The 19,529-nt window shown below is 40.4% G+C and overlaps 1 protein-coding gene across 3 annotated transcripts in view; it reads right to left on the bottom strand.

Annotated features, from left to right (window-relative positions):
• LOC139933501 (paired box protein Pax-7-like) overlaps positions 1 to 4,210 on the bottom strand; it is a 63,432-nt gene extending 59,222 nt beyond the window's left edge. For 2 of the 3 annotated variants that reach the window (XM_071927609.2, XM_071927610.2), the window contains exons 1-4: positions 4,126 to 4,210; positions 2,915 to 3,150; positions 2,293 to 2,422; positions 1,789 to 1,917 (exon numbers count right to left, since the gene is read on the bottom strand). In XM_071927609.2, the coding sequence (XP_071783710.1) occupies positions 1,789 to 1,917; positions 2,293 to 2,422; positions 2,915 to 3,150; positions 4,126 to 4,210 (580 nt within the window). Of the gene's footprint in view, positions 1 to 1,788; positions 1,918 to 2,277; positions 2,423 to 2,914; positions 3,151 to 4,125 lie in introns of all 3 variants that reach the window. The other variant, XM_071927608.2, reaches the window with a different exon arrangement.
• Between the last annotated feature and the right edge of the window lie 15,319 nt (positions 4,211 to 19,529).

Below are 19,529 nucleotides of genomic sequence, written 5' to 3'. Positions count from 1 at the left end.
CTGAACATCTGATAGCCTCCATTCCCACATCAGTGTCCAGTTTAAGCAAATCACAGTAAATCACGCTAAAGCATGTGTCTGGCCCAGTCCAGCCTCCTCTCTAAAAGTCTTGTGGAAAAGCTGAGGCATCACATGCAGCTACATAGCTCTGTCTATTTAATTTAACACTGCTGCGAAAATTTACTCTCGACTTTCCGCAAGGTTCTGGCTGGTCGGTCTGCTCTGCTTGCACCACCAAAAACATCCAATAAAACAAATGAAATAAATATTAAGAAAATACAATCTAAACAACTAGAGAGGAAAGCTAAAATCTCATGAATTTGCGCCGCGGGCTCCAGCCACGAAGTGAGCCGTTTAGAGATGAAAGTGAAAAGAAATAAAAGGCTCAATTTAATCTGCTTTAAACCCCTTCAACACAACGTATGTGCTTGAAACTCTGAGAGTGAGGGCTGATAGGGGATAAATACATTTCTTACCATGCCTGCGAGCTATTACACCCCTCTGCAACACAGACGCCCATTCAACAGACACCGGTTTCATTACGAGCTGTAATAAGTCTTAACATTATTAAATGCCAGGCCGGATGATAGAATGAAACAAGCGCACGCACTGATCTTTTTAAGAATTTTAAAAAGGGGGACAGCTGATAGCCCGCTTTCAGAACGTCAAAACGTGGGCAGAAATACATGTCACCAGTCTAACCAGTCGCACCAGTGGTCAGGCTGCACTGGGAGCTGCTGGTCCAGTCAAAGTCTCCTGCAAAGTCTAATGGACAGTTCGTCCTGTCAACGTTAAGATCACAGCAGGCCTCAGACGGTAAAATCAAACAGGCCTAGAAAAAAAATATATATATATATTCTATACCCTATTTCCCCTTCTGAGTGCAAAACCACACCATCTCAATTCAGTGATATACAGCCACTAACTAACTGAGGATGACACATTTTGCATCAACCATTCTTCATCTAATCCAACGGAAGACAATACGATATTACTAAAATTATCTCTGGCTGAATTATAGACCACTATAGATTTCTCTCTTCGTGGCCTTTTGTTCACAATTTTAAATCTCTTTAAATTCAGTTTTTTAAATGGGGGAAAAAAGGCTCACTCGTCTTTTTCACCGCATATCTGTCTGACAGACTGAACGTCATGTTCAAGTGTAAATATAGAAGGCTTTTATTTCTTGAAATGTTGTTCATCGGACTCAACATGACTCATTTTGGCTACAGGCGAAAGACGCAAAAGCTCAAGTTTGGTCAAGGCTTTGTTGAAAGGCTTGAATCACAGCTGTAATGAATCTGAATCAATTAAAAAGCAGGGGAAATAAGAGAGTGGATTGTGGTGGGTGGATTTTAAACAGAGTTCCTAAATCCCATAACCTCATAGCCCACCTATGGCTATTAGCAGTAGGTCCTATATGTGTGCAGTGTCCCTACATCAGAGCCGTGCTGCAGACCGGGTGTAATTGATATTGACTGTCACATCGGTCATCTGTCAGCATCAGTTTCAAGGGACCGTTTAAGCAGCGCCACAGGAGCCCGATGCACTCAAACGCTATCCATCAAAGCTCATCATAAATAATTAAGCAGCTCCTGTCTCTTGTGGGCAAACAGCTTAGGAGAGGAAAAACCAAGCGACAAAACGCCAGTTAGGGCCCATTTGTAATTCATCATGTATTCCAACCAGGACGGGACGGGACAGGACCCAGCCAGCCCCTAACCGCTGTGGCGGGTCATATACACTCCTATGTAGCTTATCGAGCATCTGCTTTGTCCTCTGGCCTACCTTTGTCACCGAGAATGCCGTCAATGCTGTGCTTGGTTTTCTTCTCTCCGTCTTCGTCTTTTTTATCACAGTCGTCCTCGTCGTCCTTTTTCCCAAAGCGAGCCCGAAGAACACGGCTGATTGAACTCACTGCAAACATAAGGGCAGCATTTCATGGCGCTCAATTAAGATAATAATCATCATCATAATCATAATAATAATCATAATAATAGGCTTAATAGAAATAATAATAATAATAATAATAATGCTGGGCCTATTACAACTACCCAATTACTAATAATAACAATAATTATTATGGTAGCCTTATATAATAATAATGATAATAGGCTAATAATAATAATAATAATAATAATAATAACACGACCTTCGTTTGCCTCCTATGGATGGCAATCTCCATTTTGTAGTTTTAGCAACAATATATATTTTTTCTTTTAATATTGCTCCAGTGATTCTAAGGGAAATAGTTGAGGATGAAGAAAGGCGGCTTACCAGAGGAGGCCTCACCTGAAGGGACTGTGCTTCTGTCACACACGCCGTCCTTCAGCAGCTTATCCCGGATCTCCCAGCTGAACATCCCGGGGTTGTCCCGCTTGTACTCCTCTATCCGCTTCTCCACGTCCGGCGTTGCTACCTGCTGTAGGGGCGAAACGACAGAGACAAATAAAGAAAAGGACACCAGTAGAACAAGAACAATAAAATTAATAAAGCTTGACGGGGTTGGATAGAAACAATTACGGCTGTGAACTTTTCTAAACATGTTGTCCTAAGCTTGGCAGTTTTGGCAAGACGGTGTTGAACAGACTTTTGATTTGGCTGTTTGAAATTTAAATTAGAATTGGTAGGAAAAAGTACTAACCTATAATTAATTATATGGTGTAAAAATGTAAGGGTATAGGCCTAAATAATCAAACAGCAAGAATATCTAATTATATTAAATAAAATAAACAAAACAAAATTGTTTCTTTTGAATACTATATTCTTATTCTTATTCTTATTCTTATTATAATTATTATTATTATTATTATGATGGAGGCCACATTTTAATGTTTGTTTGTTTTTTCTTAAAATTGTAATATTAGAATAATAATAGTAATATCATAATTATAGGCCAATACTAATAATTTACCCTGGGTTTGCTGCCTCCTATCGCCCCGGGCCGGATGGAGCCGGTCTCCTGGTAGCGGCAGAGGATCTTGGACACACAACCGTGGGAGACGCGCAGCTGTCTGGAGATGACGCAGGGCCGGATCCCGTGGTGGGCCATCTCCACTATCTTGTGTCGGATGTGGTTGGGCAGCGGCCGGCCATTGATGAAGACACCGCCGAGCTGGTTGACCCGGCCCTGGCCCAGAGGGGTGGACACTGTGGACAACACAAGGCCTTCTGACTAAATTACACACAGCATGTCACCTGCCCTGCTTTCACCACACTGACCCACAACAGTTTACATGAGGCCGCTGGAAAATAGCTAATATGCCCATCTGGTCTCAGGTAATGAGATTTAAATGGTGTGTTTTTCCATTTAAAAAGCGACATATGAAGAAGGCTCGTCCCAATAGGCAAATATGCAATATGCAGTTTTTATCATTTACGCCTGCCTTTTAAAACGCCTATCCCCCACTTTAGGCAACTAACTAACAATAGGCCAAATTGTTGAACAGCATCACTGAAAGGCCCAACTATCCGCTCTATTTACAGATCGTGTTCAGTCGTAAAGTTGTAAGAGCCTGGTAATTTATAGAAACACATTGTGTAGAAACGAATGCCTGCACCAGCAGACTGTCATTAACCAGACGGCACTCGACTGTCCCATCCGACACTGGAGAGGCGGTGAAGAGCCTGGTCTCGTCCGTTCTCATTATTCACCGTCATGCTGTCCAAATATTGATGTAATCCTTTGATTCTTCGTTTTGCTGTGTATTTTATTTTAATTTCCAGCAGCAGGACACTTGAGGAAATCCCAGATCTCGGCTAACTGTCGCTCGGTGTTCTTGGGGATTTAGTAGGGCCACTTGAGCACGAAGTTTGCTGGTGAAACGCTCACTGATGATTAATAAATGCAAATATATTGTGTAGATAAAGCCTGGAGATTCTGCTTAAACATTTTTTTCATTTACAAAGGAGCATCCCGTAATGGCAATTCATGCCGTTTAAAATTGAATTACAACTAGGCTATTACTATTTTTATTATTTTAATTTTTAACATTTAGGCCTAAAGTTTGTAAGCAACTCTAAAAAATACTATTTTCTAGGCTACACAAAATATTCCGAGGCAGTTTTGAAGACATGCTCTCCAGTGGATAGCCAGACCCAGCGGCCGGTCAAAGTGAAGCCTACCTTCCAGAGGGAAGCCGGTGCGGGGATAGTTCTGTCCGGGCGCCGGGCGCATCATCCGCGGTACCGTTCCTGGCAAAGACGACATTGCACCGTTAAAAACAACACAACACGGACAAGTTTCTAGCCGTCCAAACCAAGTCCAGACTTGTTGGTGACAATTGTTTTAAAGATGGAAAATGTGTGGGCGGTCCAATGTGTGACGGAGAAGGAAAAAGGAAAGTAAGTATCAACATTAAAGCCCCCAAAACGGTGTTAACAGTTAAGCTAGTCGTGCAGGTTGATAGTAAAAATCAGCAACAAGGTGCGGTGCTGTGTGTGGAGAGAGGGGGTCCCTTACACTGTCTATGTTGAGGATATTTAACTGGTCTGTCTACTGGCTTGAGGTCATTTAACTGGTCTGAAGGCTGGACCAGTTCACTGTCTCCTGGACCAACTCTGGACCAGCCAGGCACGAGGAGGGGGCCGGGTCGCGCGCGCCGATAGGCTCGTGGAGCTTTCTCTTATTCACGAGGGAAGAGCGCGGCCAAGTTTCGTCAGCCAATAGGAATGAAGGGATAAAGATACATACACACCAACACACTAAATGAACACTACATTCACAGTACACACCTACACACTAACACATGCTACTACACACACTGCATACACTAACACACGATATACCCTGCTAACACAGTACATAGGCTACACAGTAACACACTATTACTATACACACAACACACACATACATACACACTAACAGGCTATAGTTTACACACTAGGCTACACACCAGGGAACCATTGCCAGACCAAATTTTTTAGTGAGCTCAAAAAATCCAAACCTTAGTGCAGGGTGTGTGGTTCCTCCTCCAGAAAATGTTTGGCCGTTTAAAACCATTTCCTTGCAATTCTACAATACATTTGCATAATTTATGCCCATCTGAAACTGCAAAAATGACTTACTGTCCTGCAATTCTAGTGATCCCAACAGCTCAGTTATTATGGTAAAATTAAATGGATTTGCCAGGAGGGCATCCTCCTGAAGTGCCAGTGGGTACAGAGCGTTTTGAGCCTGTTCACAGCTTACTGACAGACAAACATGTGAACCCAGGACTCTTTTACAAGGTATGATATTTTATTATAATGTATTGCAGCAGTGTATTGCTCCAATTGATCACAATTGCTTTGTTGCAAGTCTGAACACTGAAACCATTGGCTAAATGCTGTACTATAATGTACAATAAATATGGCACATTTTTCTTGCTAAAACCTTTTTGTAGGAACTACGTTTCATGGCTTGTAAGACACTGAAGGTACACTGGATAAATTCATTGTTATAATTACCTAAAAACAACCTCCACACTTCAGCAACAAGTGACAGAGAAGCCAACTTTAGCCACAACATCAGAGAAAATATCCCATCTCCTAAATATTGTTATATAAATCCATTAACCACAATCTAAGTCACGCTCAACATGAATTCTGCTGGTTTTTAGCTAAGCTAGCATGTTATAGCTGTAACATTAGCCAGCCTAGCTAGGTGTGCTGCATGAATGTGACTTTCCTAATATACAGGAAAAACATACTCAATCTCTGTGTCCTCATACGTGGCTACAGCACTGAGTAACACACTACATACATACTACATAGGCTACTAACACACTACACACTACATACAGTAGTGTACAGTACATACACATTAACACATTATTCATACTAGACAGCCTACATAAATGCAGATGAACACATTAAACATAGCCTACATACACATTAACATTGCAAAATATACTACTATACACTAAACATAGAACATATGCATTAACACACTATACACACCATATCCATATAAATACATAAAGAATTCAATAATTTTTGATAGTCATTTATTGCAAATAATTCAGGACAAACTGAGTTATCGAAAAAACATGTCTGTAAAATCATCAACGAAGTTACTCATTGAAAAATCATTTGATCTGAACCACATGGTGTATGATGTCACTACCTTAGGAAGACATGTAAGGTGTGTCCTTGTACATTTTGAATACTTTTCAGAAAGTAGTGTCTGGAGTTAAGAGTAGATTAATTAGAGGTCAACAGTGTTACGCCAGTATTAATAATAAATACGTTATTAAATGTCATTCAATAAGTATGTAGTTTATGAAATTTTGATTTGAAAAATGCCATGTGATATCAGCTGTAGGCCCCCATTCTGAGTATAGGCCCAAAATATGTAAAAATAGCAACAATGTTACCGTCAACTATGTTACCGAGTGAAGTTAATGAATAAATAATTTGACGTATTTCTTTCTCAAATTAATATCTGTAATCATCATGACTTGAGTTTGGCAAGTAGTAGATATGTTACATTTTAATGATGCATTGTAAGCCGCCACATTTACTTTTGTACTCATTTACAAAAGCCAAATACACCTGTATAGAATCACTCACACATTAACACACTTCACACACTACACACACATTAATAAACATTAACACACTACATTTACATTAACACAAACACTAAATACATATTAACACACTATAGATTCATGGATTCATGGTATTGTAAATTCATAGTTAGGCTATAGCCTTATAGTCTCAAAATTAAGTCTTTCTTTCTTTCTCTCTTTCTTTCTTTCTTTCTTGCAAATGTTTTCAACAGTATGTCTGTTACCTGGGAAACAATGAGGCAGTAAAGTGTCTAGTGCTGTATGATGTGCAAATATGTGGAGAAAACAGCAACTTCACTTCAAGTTCTTCAGGTTTTTTCATCAGAGAGTGTGTGTGAGATTAAGTTGAGATGATTTTGCTGAAGCTCTGGCAGGGCGTCCCACAGTGTTCAGCCTGGTTGGTTTATGGAAGAGGCATGTGCCAGTTTCAGAGCGCTGTGCCTCGGTCGAGGAGGGCCCTAAAATAAATGTTCCACATCATTTCTAGTGATAGATAGTAAAAGTCAAAAACAAGCCACCAAGCCGAATCAATATTGTGTATCGCCTTCCTGAGAATCCCACGCCAGCAGACTTGACTACTGGTTAGTTCAGTTTGGTTTGAAGTGGCCTGCGGGCTTGTCACACAAGGGAAGTAAGCTCTCTCTCTTTAACTCTTTCTATTGCTCTCTCTATCATTTTCAACTGCTGTCTACTCATGCACTCATGAATCTCAAAGTAGCTATCTGCCTCTCCCTCTTTCTGTCTCTCCCTCTCTGTCTGCATCTATCTATCTATCTATCGATGCATCTACACTTATTTCATTAATAAATATTTTTTGTCTAAGCTAAACAATCCTTGCTTAACAGGCAATTGATTTGCAGACGACAGGCTGCATGCTGAAGAAGTGTGTGTGTGTGTGTCTATGCGCTATTTCCAAAGTGTTTGATGGTACTAGTCATTGTGTAAAATGAGGATAACTTCTCCTCCCATTCTATAGTGTTCTTCTGTACACATATACTGTACATAACAGACATAACATGGTCATTTGTTTCTATAGAATCCATTGGGCTCTATTAAAGGATCATACCTCTCAGTTTAAACATCTGTGTATGTGTAGGTATGGTTGTGGCTCTTGGTGAGGAGGGTTTGTCAGTGTTGAGTTTTGCACATTCAGCACTAGAGGGAGTCACAGGTCCAAACTGGAGCTGAGCTTTCAACAGACAGAAGAAGAGAAGCCGTCAGAGCAGAACAGGGTTCACAGTGTAAAGACCTAGGAGTTACAGGAGGACATGCAGACTTGTGTTTGTGTCTGTGTGAGTGTTTAAAGTCTACTACAAATTGTAGAAATCCACAAGTCAACACTGTATTTCATACATGAATATGACAAATTTTTCAAATTCTTTCATCGCGCCTGGTTTTATTTTCACGTCATCCCTGCAACTATCAGAGTTACACATGAGATTGCCCTGTTAGAATATATGTATGCACTGACATGGGATGGATGTAAATCAGAGGCCAATGCAGTTTTTTGCCAACGCAATGGCAGCAATGTGTTCCTGGTCAACTTTCCTGGTTAAATATTGGTTAAAAACTAGGGTTAGACTGATATATGATACAAATATTGTTATTTTTATAATCGGGATCTGGTCTAGTCTGATATGATGGAAGTGATGCAGTTTGATTGATTACATATGTATTGTAGAATTTATCAATATTAGCTACACTGGTTGCCTATGGGAAGCCCTTAACCTGAATTGATTCTAATGAGACATTTTGATTATGTACTATTATTATTATTATTATGGGTTTCAATGGGCTTTTCCACCATGACAAGGAAAAAAAGGGGGGAAACACTGAAAAAAAAAAATTGCCAGAAAATGGTCAAATTTAATGATTGTATATCGGCACAAACCATCGGCTATTGGCAGCTTCATTCCAAAAATATTGATTTTGGTATCGCCTTTCAAAGACCCATATCAGCCTATCCCTATAAATATTGATTTAAATAGAAATAACATTTTGTATATTATTTACACAGTTCATGCACAGTTACACTGCCTGCTGGTGTTTGATTCCATTTGGGGCTACATATACTGTAAGATGTAGGCACTCATGGTACTGAACACCACTTGGGATCAAAGCTGCAGTATTTTGCATTTGAAGACAAGTCATCTAGCAGGTATTGTTTCTGTTGACTCAGGTCCATTCAGATTGACAGCAGTGCTGCAGCTCAGCCTGACATGTCAGCATCTGCACTGCATTACCAGACTGGTTACTGCTTCCTCCTGGACCAGACTGACAGGGAAATACACAATACATACACACTACACACACACTACATACACTACACACTAGGGGTGAAACAGATCCCGGAAAAAATTTGAACCGCTTGGTTCGCCACCCGCATGCGTGTTCATTCGGTTCTGTGTGCCCCCATTCCCCACGTGGGTCCGATCTCCCTGGAGAGTATCTGTCCAATCAATTGTCAGAATTACATGTCAATCCACGCCCCGCCCCACCCGCGAATAAACCTGCGGGAGCCGCAGGTTTCGGATTGACCCGCGCATCACTATTTGGGGAGTTTATAGAAAGATTTGTAGCCCTATTCAGTAGTGGAAGATTTCAGTAGGTACACGATTTAAATTGCATTTTATGTTGATGCCCTGGAGTAAAGCCACTGAAGGTTGCATTTCATGTTGCACTTTATGTTGATGTTGGCCTAGGTAGCCTACAATGCAGGGATATTTTATGTTAAAATAACAAAGAGCCAGTATTTACTTTACTTTTATAAGAAAGTCTGTTGATTTAGTTATACTGGACTTTCATTTTCAGTGAAAAAAGTTTTCATTCAGGAAAACGTAAGATTTTTTAAATAAATACATTTTGTAAAATGGAATTTGCAATTGTAGCTTACTTTCCCTCCCCAGTGCACCAGATATACCGTATTTCCTCTAATAGTGGCCTGTAGTCAATTAAAAGCCGGGTCTCCGATAATGGCCGGGGCCGTGGTCGACACGAACAAATAAAGGCCGGCCTCAAATACAGTCCGGAGGAAAAAACTAGGTCAAAACCTAGTACATGGCTGGACCGTGTCTGTCTCCTCTCTCCGCCGCTGCCTCTCCACCGCGCCCACAGCCCGCATTGATCCTCCCGATCCGAGCCCCGGACCCCCGCCGAAATCTCGGCCGGATCACCGGGAACACATCGGTGCCCAGGTTCAGTTAGCTTCAGTTAGCTTCAGCTTACATGCAAACAACGGTGGATACCGGTAAACTCCTGGTGCCTGTTTGTAACTGTAGTTTGTAGTAACGTACAAGTGCCCCAAGACGGCTCGGCCGGCGGAAGTCTCTGGAGCATGCCGTCGTCGATTACCGTAATTATCGTAATGCATTGCAGTAACAAAAAAACGTCTACCTAACGTACCGTAACAGAAGCAGATCAGAAAACAAGGAGGCTTCGTACTAAAATAGGAGCAAATATACTTATCAAACAGAGGGAATTAGAAATAAAGGCCTGTCTCTAATATAAGCCTGCTTCCAATAAAGGCCTGGTACCCTCTGCAGTTGAGGTAAATAAAGGCCCGGGCCAATATTAGAGGAAATACGGTATATACTGAACCGAACAGAAACCGTGACCCCAAAACCGTGATATCAACCGAACCCTGAGTTTTCTGAACCGGTACACCCCTACTACACACACACACTACCTACACTACACACACACTACATACACTACACACACAACGTACACACTACATACACACTACACACACACACTACATACACACTACATACACACTACGTACACACTACACACACTACATACACAATGTACACACTACATACACACTATGTACACACCACATACACACTACATACGTACACACTACGTACACCCTATATGTACACACTGCATACACACTCCATGCACACTACATATAGGCTACACTACGTACATGCTATATACACACTATGTACACACTCCATACACACTACATACACACTGTAGATTTCTCTTTACTCCTGCATTACCCAGAAGTCTCTGTCACGCCTGCAGCTTGCCCAGGATGCTGAAAGCGCTCTGTCTGGTGCCAAATGTCGAGACCTCATTCCAGTTTTATCCTCCCTGCACAGCTTACCTGTATCAATGTGAATATTTTACTGAGCACAGCATGTTGTAGCCTCTAGCTAGCTACATGTCTGACCTTTTCACTGCCTCCAAGCCAGACCGCACCCCGAGGTGCTCAGGCAGAGCCCTCCTGTCTGTTCCACAGTCTAGACTGAAGACCAACGGAGACTGAGTGTTCTTCATTAGAGCTCCTGTACTGTGGACCAACCTGTCCACAGTACAGGAGCTGAGGCTAGCTAAGGGAGCTGAGGCTAGCTAAACCACTTCAGTCCTTTAAATCTCTTCTTGAAACCCATTTTTATGATATAGCTTTGTGTATCAATTCTTAGATTCTTAATTCTTTGTTCTCACATTGTTTCGTGTCATGTGCTTTGTAGACTGCTATACAAATAAAGTTTCTTCTACTGTTGGACACTGGGCATTGGACAATACCCAGTGGACATTCTGGTTTTGGTTTCATGACTATCCTAAATTTTGCAAAAAATATCTTGGTGAACATTTTAATTGACAGGTCCTCTGATGTGAACAATAAATAAGTAATGCAACTTTGAATTATGCATCTCATGATGAGCGTTTTGCATAGAACAACAGTCAAGATGGATCTGACAGTGAAAAACAGTACAAATGAAAAAAAAACAGCATTGTCCTTGAAAAAATGGATGTAGAAAGAAGAGAGCAGAATCTGGAAAGACAGAAATAACAGGTGTGTTTCCTTAGATAAAAACCACATGACATATTTAGCATGGGGACCAGGACCAACTCCAGCTGCATGAGGTTAAAGCTGCTAAATCACTGAGGCCCACAGAGATTAACTGTCACCATTTATCACCAGCATTAACATCAAGAAATGTCCAGGATGTAAAACCAACATGTCCAGCCATAGAGGGCTTTCAAGTGATGTAACATACCCACTGGCGGCCATATTGGAGGTCCTCAGCTCTCGGGCAACAATAACTGTGAACAGCTGATTGTGTTTCTAAACATACAGTTTGGTCGTCTCAACAGAATTGAATAGGCATGGTTAATTTCTGTGCTGTTTTTGACTGGGAACTGATGTATGTATGTATGTATCACCACTGACACATCCAATCGATTTTGTGCATAGATAATGTCAGTTGGTCAGCTAGCTAACTATTGTAGCTGGTTTGCTAACGTACCTACCATATGGTAGCCAGTGATGGCTACCATACCAGTGTCCAGAAGTGGCCACCCATATGGTAGCCATCACTGTCTTGTTTTTGACATATCTGGGGTGCATTTCCCAAATATCAATGGAAGTTTCTGCCTAACCACTAACGTACGAATGATTGTTTGAGAAACTACCAACCTAGTAACCAGTGTTCCCCGGCACCATTATAGTTAGCACCGTTATAGTTTCAACAACAATCAATAGCGTTAATTAATGACGCTATTAAATGTTGGTGAAGGTGAAGGGTGCTTCCTAAAGTCGGAAAGACATTAAATAGTGTTCTGTTCTCGCTGCGTGTTTATGTGTACACAGCTACACAGACAGCCAAACTCCACTCAAAAGAAACAGAGTCAGGATGTAGCGTCCAAGCTCCTTTTATTCAAGGTGAGTGAAACTGAGAAAAAGAAAAGCAGGAGTATACAAAGGTAAGTATCTCACAGGTAGGTAAATATACAATAGGCTATACAAATATACTGTACACAACAATATGTCCAACGACTGAGCCAACACAACTCACAACTACTCAAGCCAAGTGCCATTTGAAGCATGCTATGCTAGTATCCACAAGTACTTAGAAAATGGCCACCATGCCAGCAAACATGAATAACAACCCTCAGCTCAAACACATGAAATTTCTCACAAAAAATATTGTTTAACATTAAAGGACTGTGTTAACTTACAGTCAATGATTTCTGAAGCATGACGACGCAGGATGGCAGTGGATGGAACAAAGGCACATGTTGACTGATTGACTGCTGTTTGTCACTGAGTAGGGATGCAAAATTTTAATCAATTTACTTAATCGATCGTCAGTCACGTTAATGACCAATTAATAGATTAATCATTATGTAAGAAACAGCTTAACGGTGATTAATCGATTGTCGATTAATCATTAACATCCCTATCACTGACCTTACTTCCTGACTATTGCTGTAATAATATAGTGGCCACTAGAGGTCACTAAACTTCACCGCTTATAATGAGGGCAGAACATTCACCGCCTGATGTCTGTTAGATGTCACTCCTAAGTAAACAACACGATCATATCATAAAACACGACCTCAGAAACAGGCCACAAGAACTTCTTGACCGTTCCTTGCTTTGTGATCTTGACTTTCTTGCGTAGTCTGCCATCCCTGCCAGGGAAGACAGAGGTGATGAGACCCATAGGCCACTCGTTGCGAGACACTTGGCTTTCTTTCAGAAGCACAAGGTCCCCTTCTTTAAGACTCTGATGAGGTTCGTTCCACTTTTGCCGGCTTTGCCAGGTAGGCAGATATTCGCTGGGCAACGGTTCCTTAACAATTTTCCCTCGGGCCTCATCTGTGTTCAGCTCCGCAGCTCGCGTAGCTGTTGCCAGTCTTCTCAAGACAAAGTGCCTCTAAAGTGGCTTCCAATGTGGCTGCTTCTGCCTGTAGTCTGGCCCTCTCCTTCACAGCCAGTTCTTTTCCAGCAAAGGCAGCGCGGCCTGCGCTGCTTTGGCTTTAGCATGCGCTTTAGCTCCAATGTGGTGGATGATGTAGATCTGGATGAGTTCTGGATCAGAACAGATAGATAGACAGACAGACAGACAGCTCGATCAATCAATGACCAAAGTCCAACTCCATTATCTTTTCTTTATATGCAAAAAGAAAAACATTGATAACTAATATTCTCTCTTAAGGACTAAGACATCAAGATATGTCATACAGTCCAGGACACCTGGGTCACAGCCAGGGTCTACCAGCAGCTACATACACTTTCTTGTGAGACCAACCAGAGTAGCTTTTCTTCATGCCAACTGAATTAATGAATAATCTGCAACATTTTCATATAAATAAATGTGTCCTTTGTGTCTATCTCTGACTAACACGTGATTCAACCTATATACAGTTGAGGAAAGCTTTTACATTTGTTGTACTAAACACCTGCTGGTAGCTCTTTCCTGGGAAAAATCTCTGCTGCACTGGAAGTGATGGGTTATACGTTTCCGGTTTGTTTGGAAAAAACAGAAGAAGAACTGGGTAGTTAGCATGAGCAGTGACAGCCACCATGGCTGAACAGATGAAGAAAAGAGCGCCACCTACAGAAACTCAAACTGCATCAACAGAAAACCCAAGGAGAAGGGCGTCACAGTACTGGACACACTGTTTGATTGACATGTGATCTCTGGGAAGAGCAGTGCAGAAACACCACAGCGATGAGTGCTGAGCAACAAAGATGGAGACAATAAAAAAACACAAGATCTCAAAGATTACCACCTTGAACCAAGAGCCTCTGAAAATTCTCAATTTATTAAATTTTTATGAATGTAATTACAATAAAGGCAAAGGCATTCTATGCTATAGCAGCTACACACACTGTCTTAGGAGAACAACCAGAGCCATAAAAAACACACAAATACACAGGAATGCTACACTTGTTCACTTGGTGCTTTGACGAGCTGTGTAGACCTTATCAGTGCGTCAGACCCCCTGGTGACCAGCCGGGTTGGACGAGCATGTGATGAGAGGAGCCGAGGTCACGACGATGGTGGATGGTGACCTCCAGTGTGTCATCCTTTCATCCACAGAGAGACCAGTGGCACGCTGTGAGAAGGGGGTAAGCAGCGTGTGAAGAGAAACCAGCTCACACCACTCCAGTATAAAAAGATCAGCTAAATATAGTCTGATAACAAAAAGATCAATTAAATAGTTTCATAACAAAAAAAGTTAAGTATATTTTGATAACAAAAAGATCAGTTAAGTATAGTTTGATAACAAAAAGATTAGTTACATAGTTTGATAAAAAGATCAGCTGAGTACAATTTGATAATTTTTCAAGAGAAATATCTCAGATGATACAAAGGTTTACAGTAGGTTATGGATATAAGCAACCTGATTTCAGCAAACACTGACCATAGAAACTGTCACTTGGGATGCTTCACACTAACATATAATTGTGATATTAATGGATGGAGAACAAGGAGTCTTCAATCACCGCCCACCATGTAAAATTACTAAAATGACATGTAATTTGAAATTTAACATGTTAATTGAATTAAAAAGAGCCTTGCAAAATGTCGATGTGCCTGTCCATCTGTGGCTAAATCTTCTCCATCCAATCTAACGAGCATGGACAACCCGATAATGTTGAATTTCTTCTGACAACACGGAGGTTTGCCGCCTTGTAAACTCATTTTACAAAGTAGACTGGCTGTTAAACAAAGTCAAATGCTGCTAATTGGACAGTGACAAGACACACTCCTCATTTCAGAAGAGTATTTGAAAAAAGAAAAATAAAGAACCTTTGGAAGGGAGAAGAGGTTTCATTGGACACAAGGTGATAAAGTTTTAGACAGTAGAACAACTTACTTAGAGTCATTAAAGAGCTACTGATGTCTTAGTACTTTTGCGAGCTTTCAACAACTTTCACCACTCGTGAGTTTGTCACGACAGCAAAGTTCCCTCTCTCCAGCACGTCCCTGCTGACATGGGGTTCCTGCGAGCTCCCATATCATGTGATGGACCGATTGGTTGTTTTGCATTAATCAATTAGATCAGGCTCGCCTTTGAAAATGTCAAAAAGAAAAGACTCTGTTTAACCCAGATGAAAGTAGCAGCCCCAATTTTACATGCTGTCTCGATTGGTTTCACTTAATCCGAGTGACCGACCCATGAAAAGTGATGCATCTGATGCCCCACATGCCCCGGTTCCACCCAGCCGCCATCTCCTGCCCCCAGCCCCGTCTGCCACAGACTCACAGCACAGACCAGCTTCACTGTTGTGCAAAGTTACTCTATTTCATTTAAGAGAATTCCTTTACTTCAAGCATATGTGTTCTTTATCAAGAGTTACTGTGTTGTTGATGTTTCAGATAGTTAAAGTGTACATATACAACTTTAAGTCTCCAGATACATATGTTCAAGTTTTTGAGGAAACAATTATGTACATCAAACTGCAGATAATGAACTGCAATTTCTACTGACATACTGTTGTTGTTGTTGTCGTCGTTTTTTTTACATATTGTTTTACACTCCTATACCAAATCAGAAATGTTAAAGAAAGCTAGTTTGGGTGTATGTGGCACTACTAATATAGCAGGTTATTTATTTGTATGTAGTTACTATTCAAATGTGGCCCCACTTTAATCAATGGGAAAGGCTTCATTTGTCCAAATGTGTTGGACAGGAAGTTACATTCTTAGTCAGACTGAATTATACTGCAAAATTGTCCCCTATCTTTTAGCTTTCTGTGTCAGAAAGCATGGAGGTCTCACTAAACAAGTGAAACACAAACGTTAGCTCAAACGCTAATCCAATTTCAAATGGAGAAAGAAAGATTCCCATACAATTTAAACAACCATTTGTGAGATGTGGGGGCCACTTAGTTTTTTGGCCAACATGGCCAAACCTCAGTAATCAAGATTATGAGTGGGCATTTGACACAGAGATGGTGCATAAACCCTGCCACTTTGCAAACGACTTAGGTTTTTACGGAATGCTACGCCGACAGCGTGCCAAACCCTGATGTGCGGCTGACATCTCAGTTCAGACTTAAAAGTGATCCGTGGCGGAGGTTCAGATGCCGGTTCTCCCCGTGGGTCAGGAATCCAGCTTCCGCCCCACAGCCGCTATCGCACTGGGCAGCCAGTGACACCGGCAGCATGCGTGGAATAGATCCATACTGCTGCATGCCGCTCATAAACACTGAGGTATTTAGGTATGAGGGAGAAGTGAATTGAGACTTTAAATTACACAGTTTCAAAAACAGACATTCTAATGAAGAAATCTGCATTTAATGTGAGTACATTCATTCCTACAGTAATGCGACTGTTTAGTATTACTGAAGTGAACAGACTAACAAAGACACAAATTGGTCATAGTGAGAGCATATGAGAGCAACACCAAAATAAAGTTCATGTTTTTAAAAAAACAGGCATTGGAAACATAGCTAATTTCTTATGGTAGGGTATTTTTTACTCTTTGGCGGTGTGTTATGGGCCCATCGGAGCATCGCTAACTTGTTTTTTCACAGGCGATTACAGCGAGAACAGACGGTCTCACACGCCGGCAGAGCATGGGACCTTCATGAGGCCGAGAGCCACCTCCGGGATCAATGTTGCCATTTTGTTGATCAAGCAATGCAGATCCACCATGCAAGATGCATTTTGTTTGCCAAATAATTATCTGAAGCGCCTATTCATTGGCCGATTTTTCACAGGAGTAAAAGTGGATAGCGTGATGATGATGCTGACGGGTTGAATAACATCTCCAGTCTGCATGAGATCCATTTGGTACAATGTTTGTATTATATGAATCGGCAACTGCAATTAAAGGCCGCCGCTGCTATTAGCATCGTGATGAAGTTGAACTTGTAAAACTTTGCAATTGTGCTTGTTCACACATGCAATCTTTACTTCACGTTATTGCTATGATCTTAGACTTCTGAAGAGAACCAAACAGCTTGTGGTTTTGTCACCAGGGGACAAATCCTGGAAACACAGAGACAGTCTGCAGGCTTATTCTATGGGAAATGGTTTGTACATGTTAACACTTCAATGAAATGAAGCTCATTTGAATATAACAGCACATTACAACATAACAGAGTGTGAACAGAGCAGTTCCAGTTTGGATGTGTTGATGGCATCACAGCTCAGCCTCAATTTGTGTTTCCTAGTTCTGAGAGAGTTCTTATCAGCGTAACGCCGCGTTGGTTTTTACTGCATCAATAAAAGCGTTTTTGAAGACCGTCCATCTACCTCCAAAAGTAGCTGAATTTTTTTCCTTTCTAATTTTTTTTCCATTTTAGTTATTTCCTGATCATGCAGCTTGGACATTAAGGAAGTTGCAACAGTGTTTTTTCTCTTGTATTAAGGTAGTGTCTCTTAAAATGGTACAGCAGGTCTCAATATTTAGGCCCTTTAAGATGCAAATTTGTTTCCAAAAATGTAATAAAAAAAAAATAAAAAAAATAAAAAAAATTATTATAAATAAAAATAAAAATATATACAATACAAATCAAAATAAAAGATATGTGCGATGAGTTATATATGTGCAATGTTAAGTAGAGTTACATTATATGATCAATGGTAATTGTCCAACATACATTTAATTGATGGCTAATATCTGTAAACTTGTCACAAATACAACAAATAGTACAGAAACAATCTATATTACTGTCATCATGAAAATCATTTTTGTCTCAGGCAGAGATGGAAAATAATTAGGTCTGTTCCAAATAGTTTGTACTGTAACATAATAGTATTTACCTCTACTTTTAGACATAAGAGATGTGAGGACAATGAGTACTTAGATAGTAGGCGATACAGTAGAGTGACAGAGGTCATGAACCGCATTCAAACCCGTGTCAGCCTCTGGGAAAACCCAGTCAGTCCTCTAAACCTAATGTACAATCCTTCTGCATACCGAGTCTCCTAGCAGACATTTTATATCAATAGGGGAGACTGGGGCTGGTTGACACGTTTTGAATTTCAATTTCAGTCATTTCAGCATCAACAGAAAGCTTAAAGTTTTGTAAAATTTAGCAAAATTTGAAACTAGTTGACTAGTTTCAGCATCCTACTACAGCATCCCTGCCAACAAGAAATACGAGTCGCTACCTAGCTGAAATATCAGCCGGAGCGATATCAACACGAAAGCGTAAACTGTCTTAGTGCCGTTTAAAATGCTTGTGAAATCCTAATGTAACTGATGCAAGTCATCACAGTGTGCTCTCTTTAATCACAAAATCATCCAGACACTTTCTGCCTGTGGGGATGAATAGGGGCCTTTGTGTGAATATGAATGGAGTGGGACATCATTTCGAATTACAGCGCTTTCGCATTCTCTTGTCATTGGATTTTAAATTGAACTTTATTGCTCAACTGTCTTTTTATTAATACATGTGACAGTACATAACTCAACGTATACCACACGGAGCATGGTATACTTGAGGCTATAAAAAACGTCTATATAAAAAATGTGTCATTATGGTTGTCTATGTCAGAGTCTGGCTGAATAGTTTGATTAAATGATTAAGTGATTTGAGGATAAAAAGGAGCACAAATTCCTACATACACACGCTTTTTAACTAACTTCAGAAAAGAACAATTTATCTATTCAGTGTGGCCCTTGTTCAATTTGAGCATATTAACGATCACATAAAATTGTCATGGATTTTAGCTTTGTAGTTGGAATGAAATTTATTATCAATGGCAAATACTTTAGAGACAGATCTAATAATAGAACCGGAAACACAATTACTGCATTAAAGTCAAGCCTAGACAACAAATATGGCTATCCAGTTAAAAACAGTAAGATTAATATAATATGATATAATAATAATACGTTTTTTACGATTGCTTAAGCACGATTTTGAAAACAGGGCTCATTTTGTCAAAAAACTACACACAATTCACACAACCACACACACAAGTAGCAGAACACCTCAGATCTTTCGCAAAATGAAACACTTCATTCAAAACTATACAATAATTTATAAAAACCCAATTTTGTCACCGTATGGCACACGCATGGTTCATACGATCTGATTCTGTTTGAACCAGTTACACACTGCTGTGCTCAGTCTAAAACACTTTTAACATTTCTACTTTTCTAATGATATAGTCTGGGTTTGATTTTTTCAGAGATATTGTTAGAGTAAAGTACATGAATATATTGACCAAACACAACACACAAGACCAGTACTGCACACTGATG

The sequence above is a fragment of the Centroberyx gerrardi genome, chromosome 14 (assembly GCF_048128805.1).
Source record: "Centroberyx gerrardi isolate f3 chromosome 14, fCenGer3.hap1.cur.20231027, whole genome shotgun sequence".
Lineage (NCBI taxonomy): Eukaryota > Metazoa > Chordata > Actinopteri > Beryciformes > Berycidae > Centroberyx > Centroberyx gerrardi.
The sequence above is the reverse complement of the archived record's forward strand: the minus strand, read 5'-3'. Positions and strand labels throughout refer to the sequence as shown.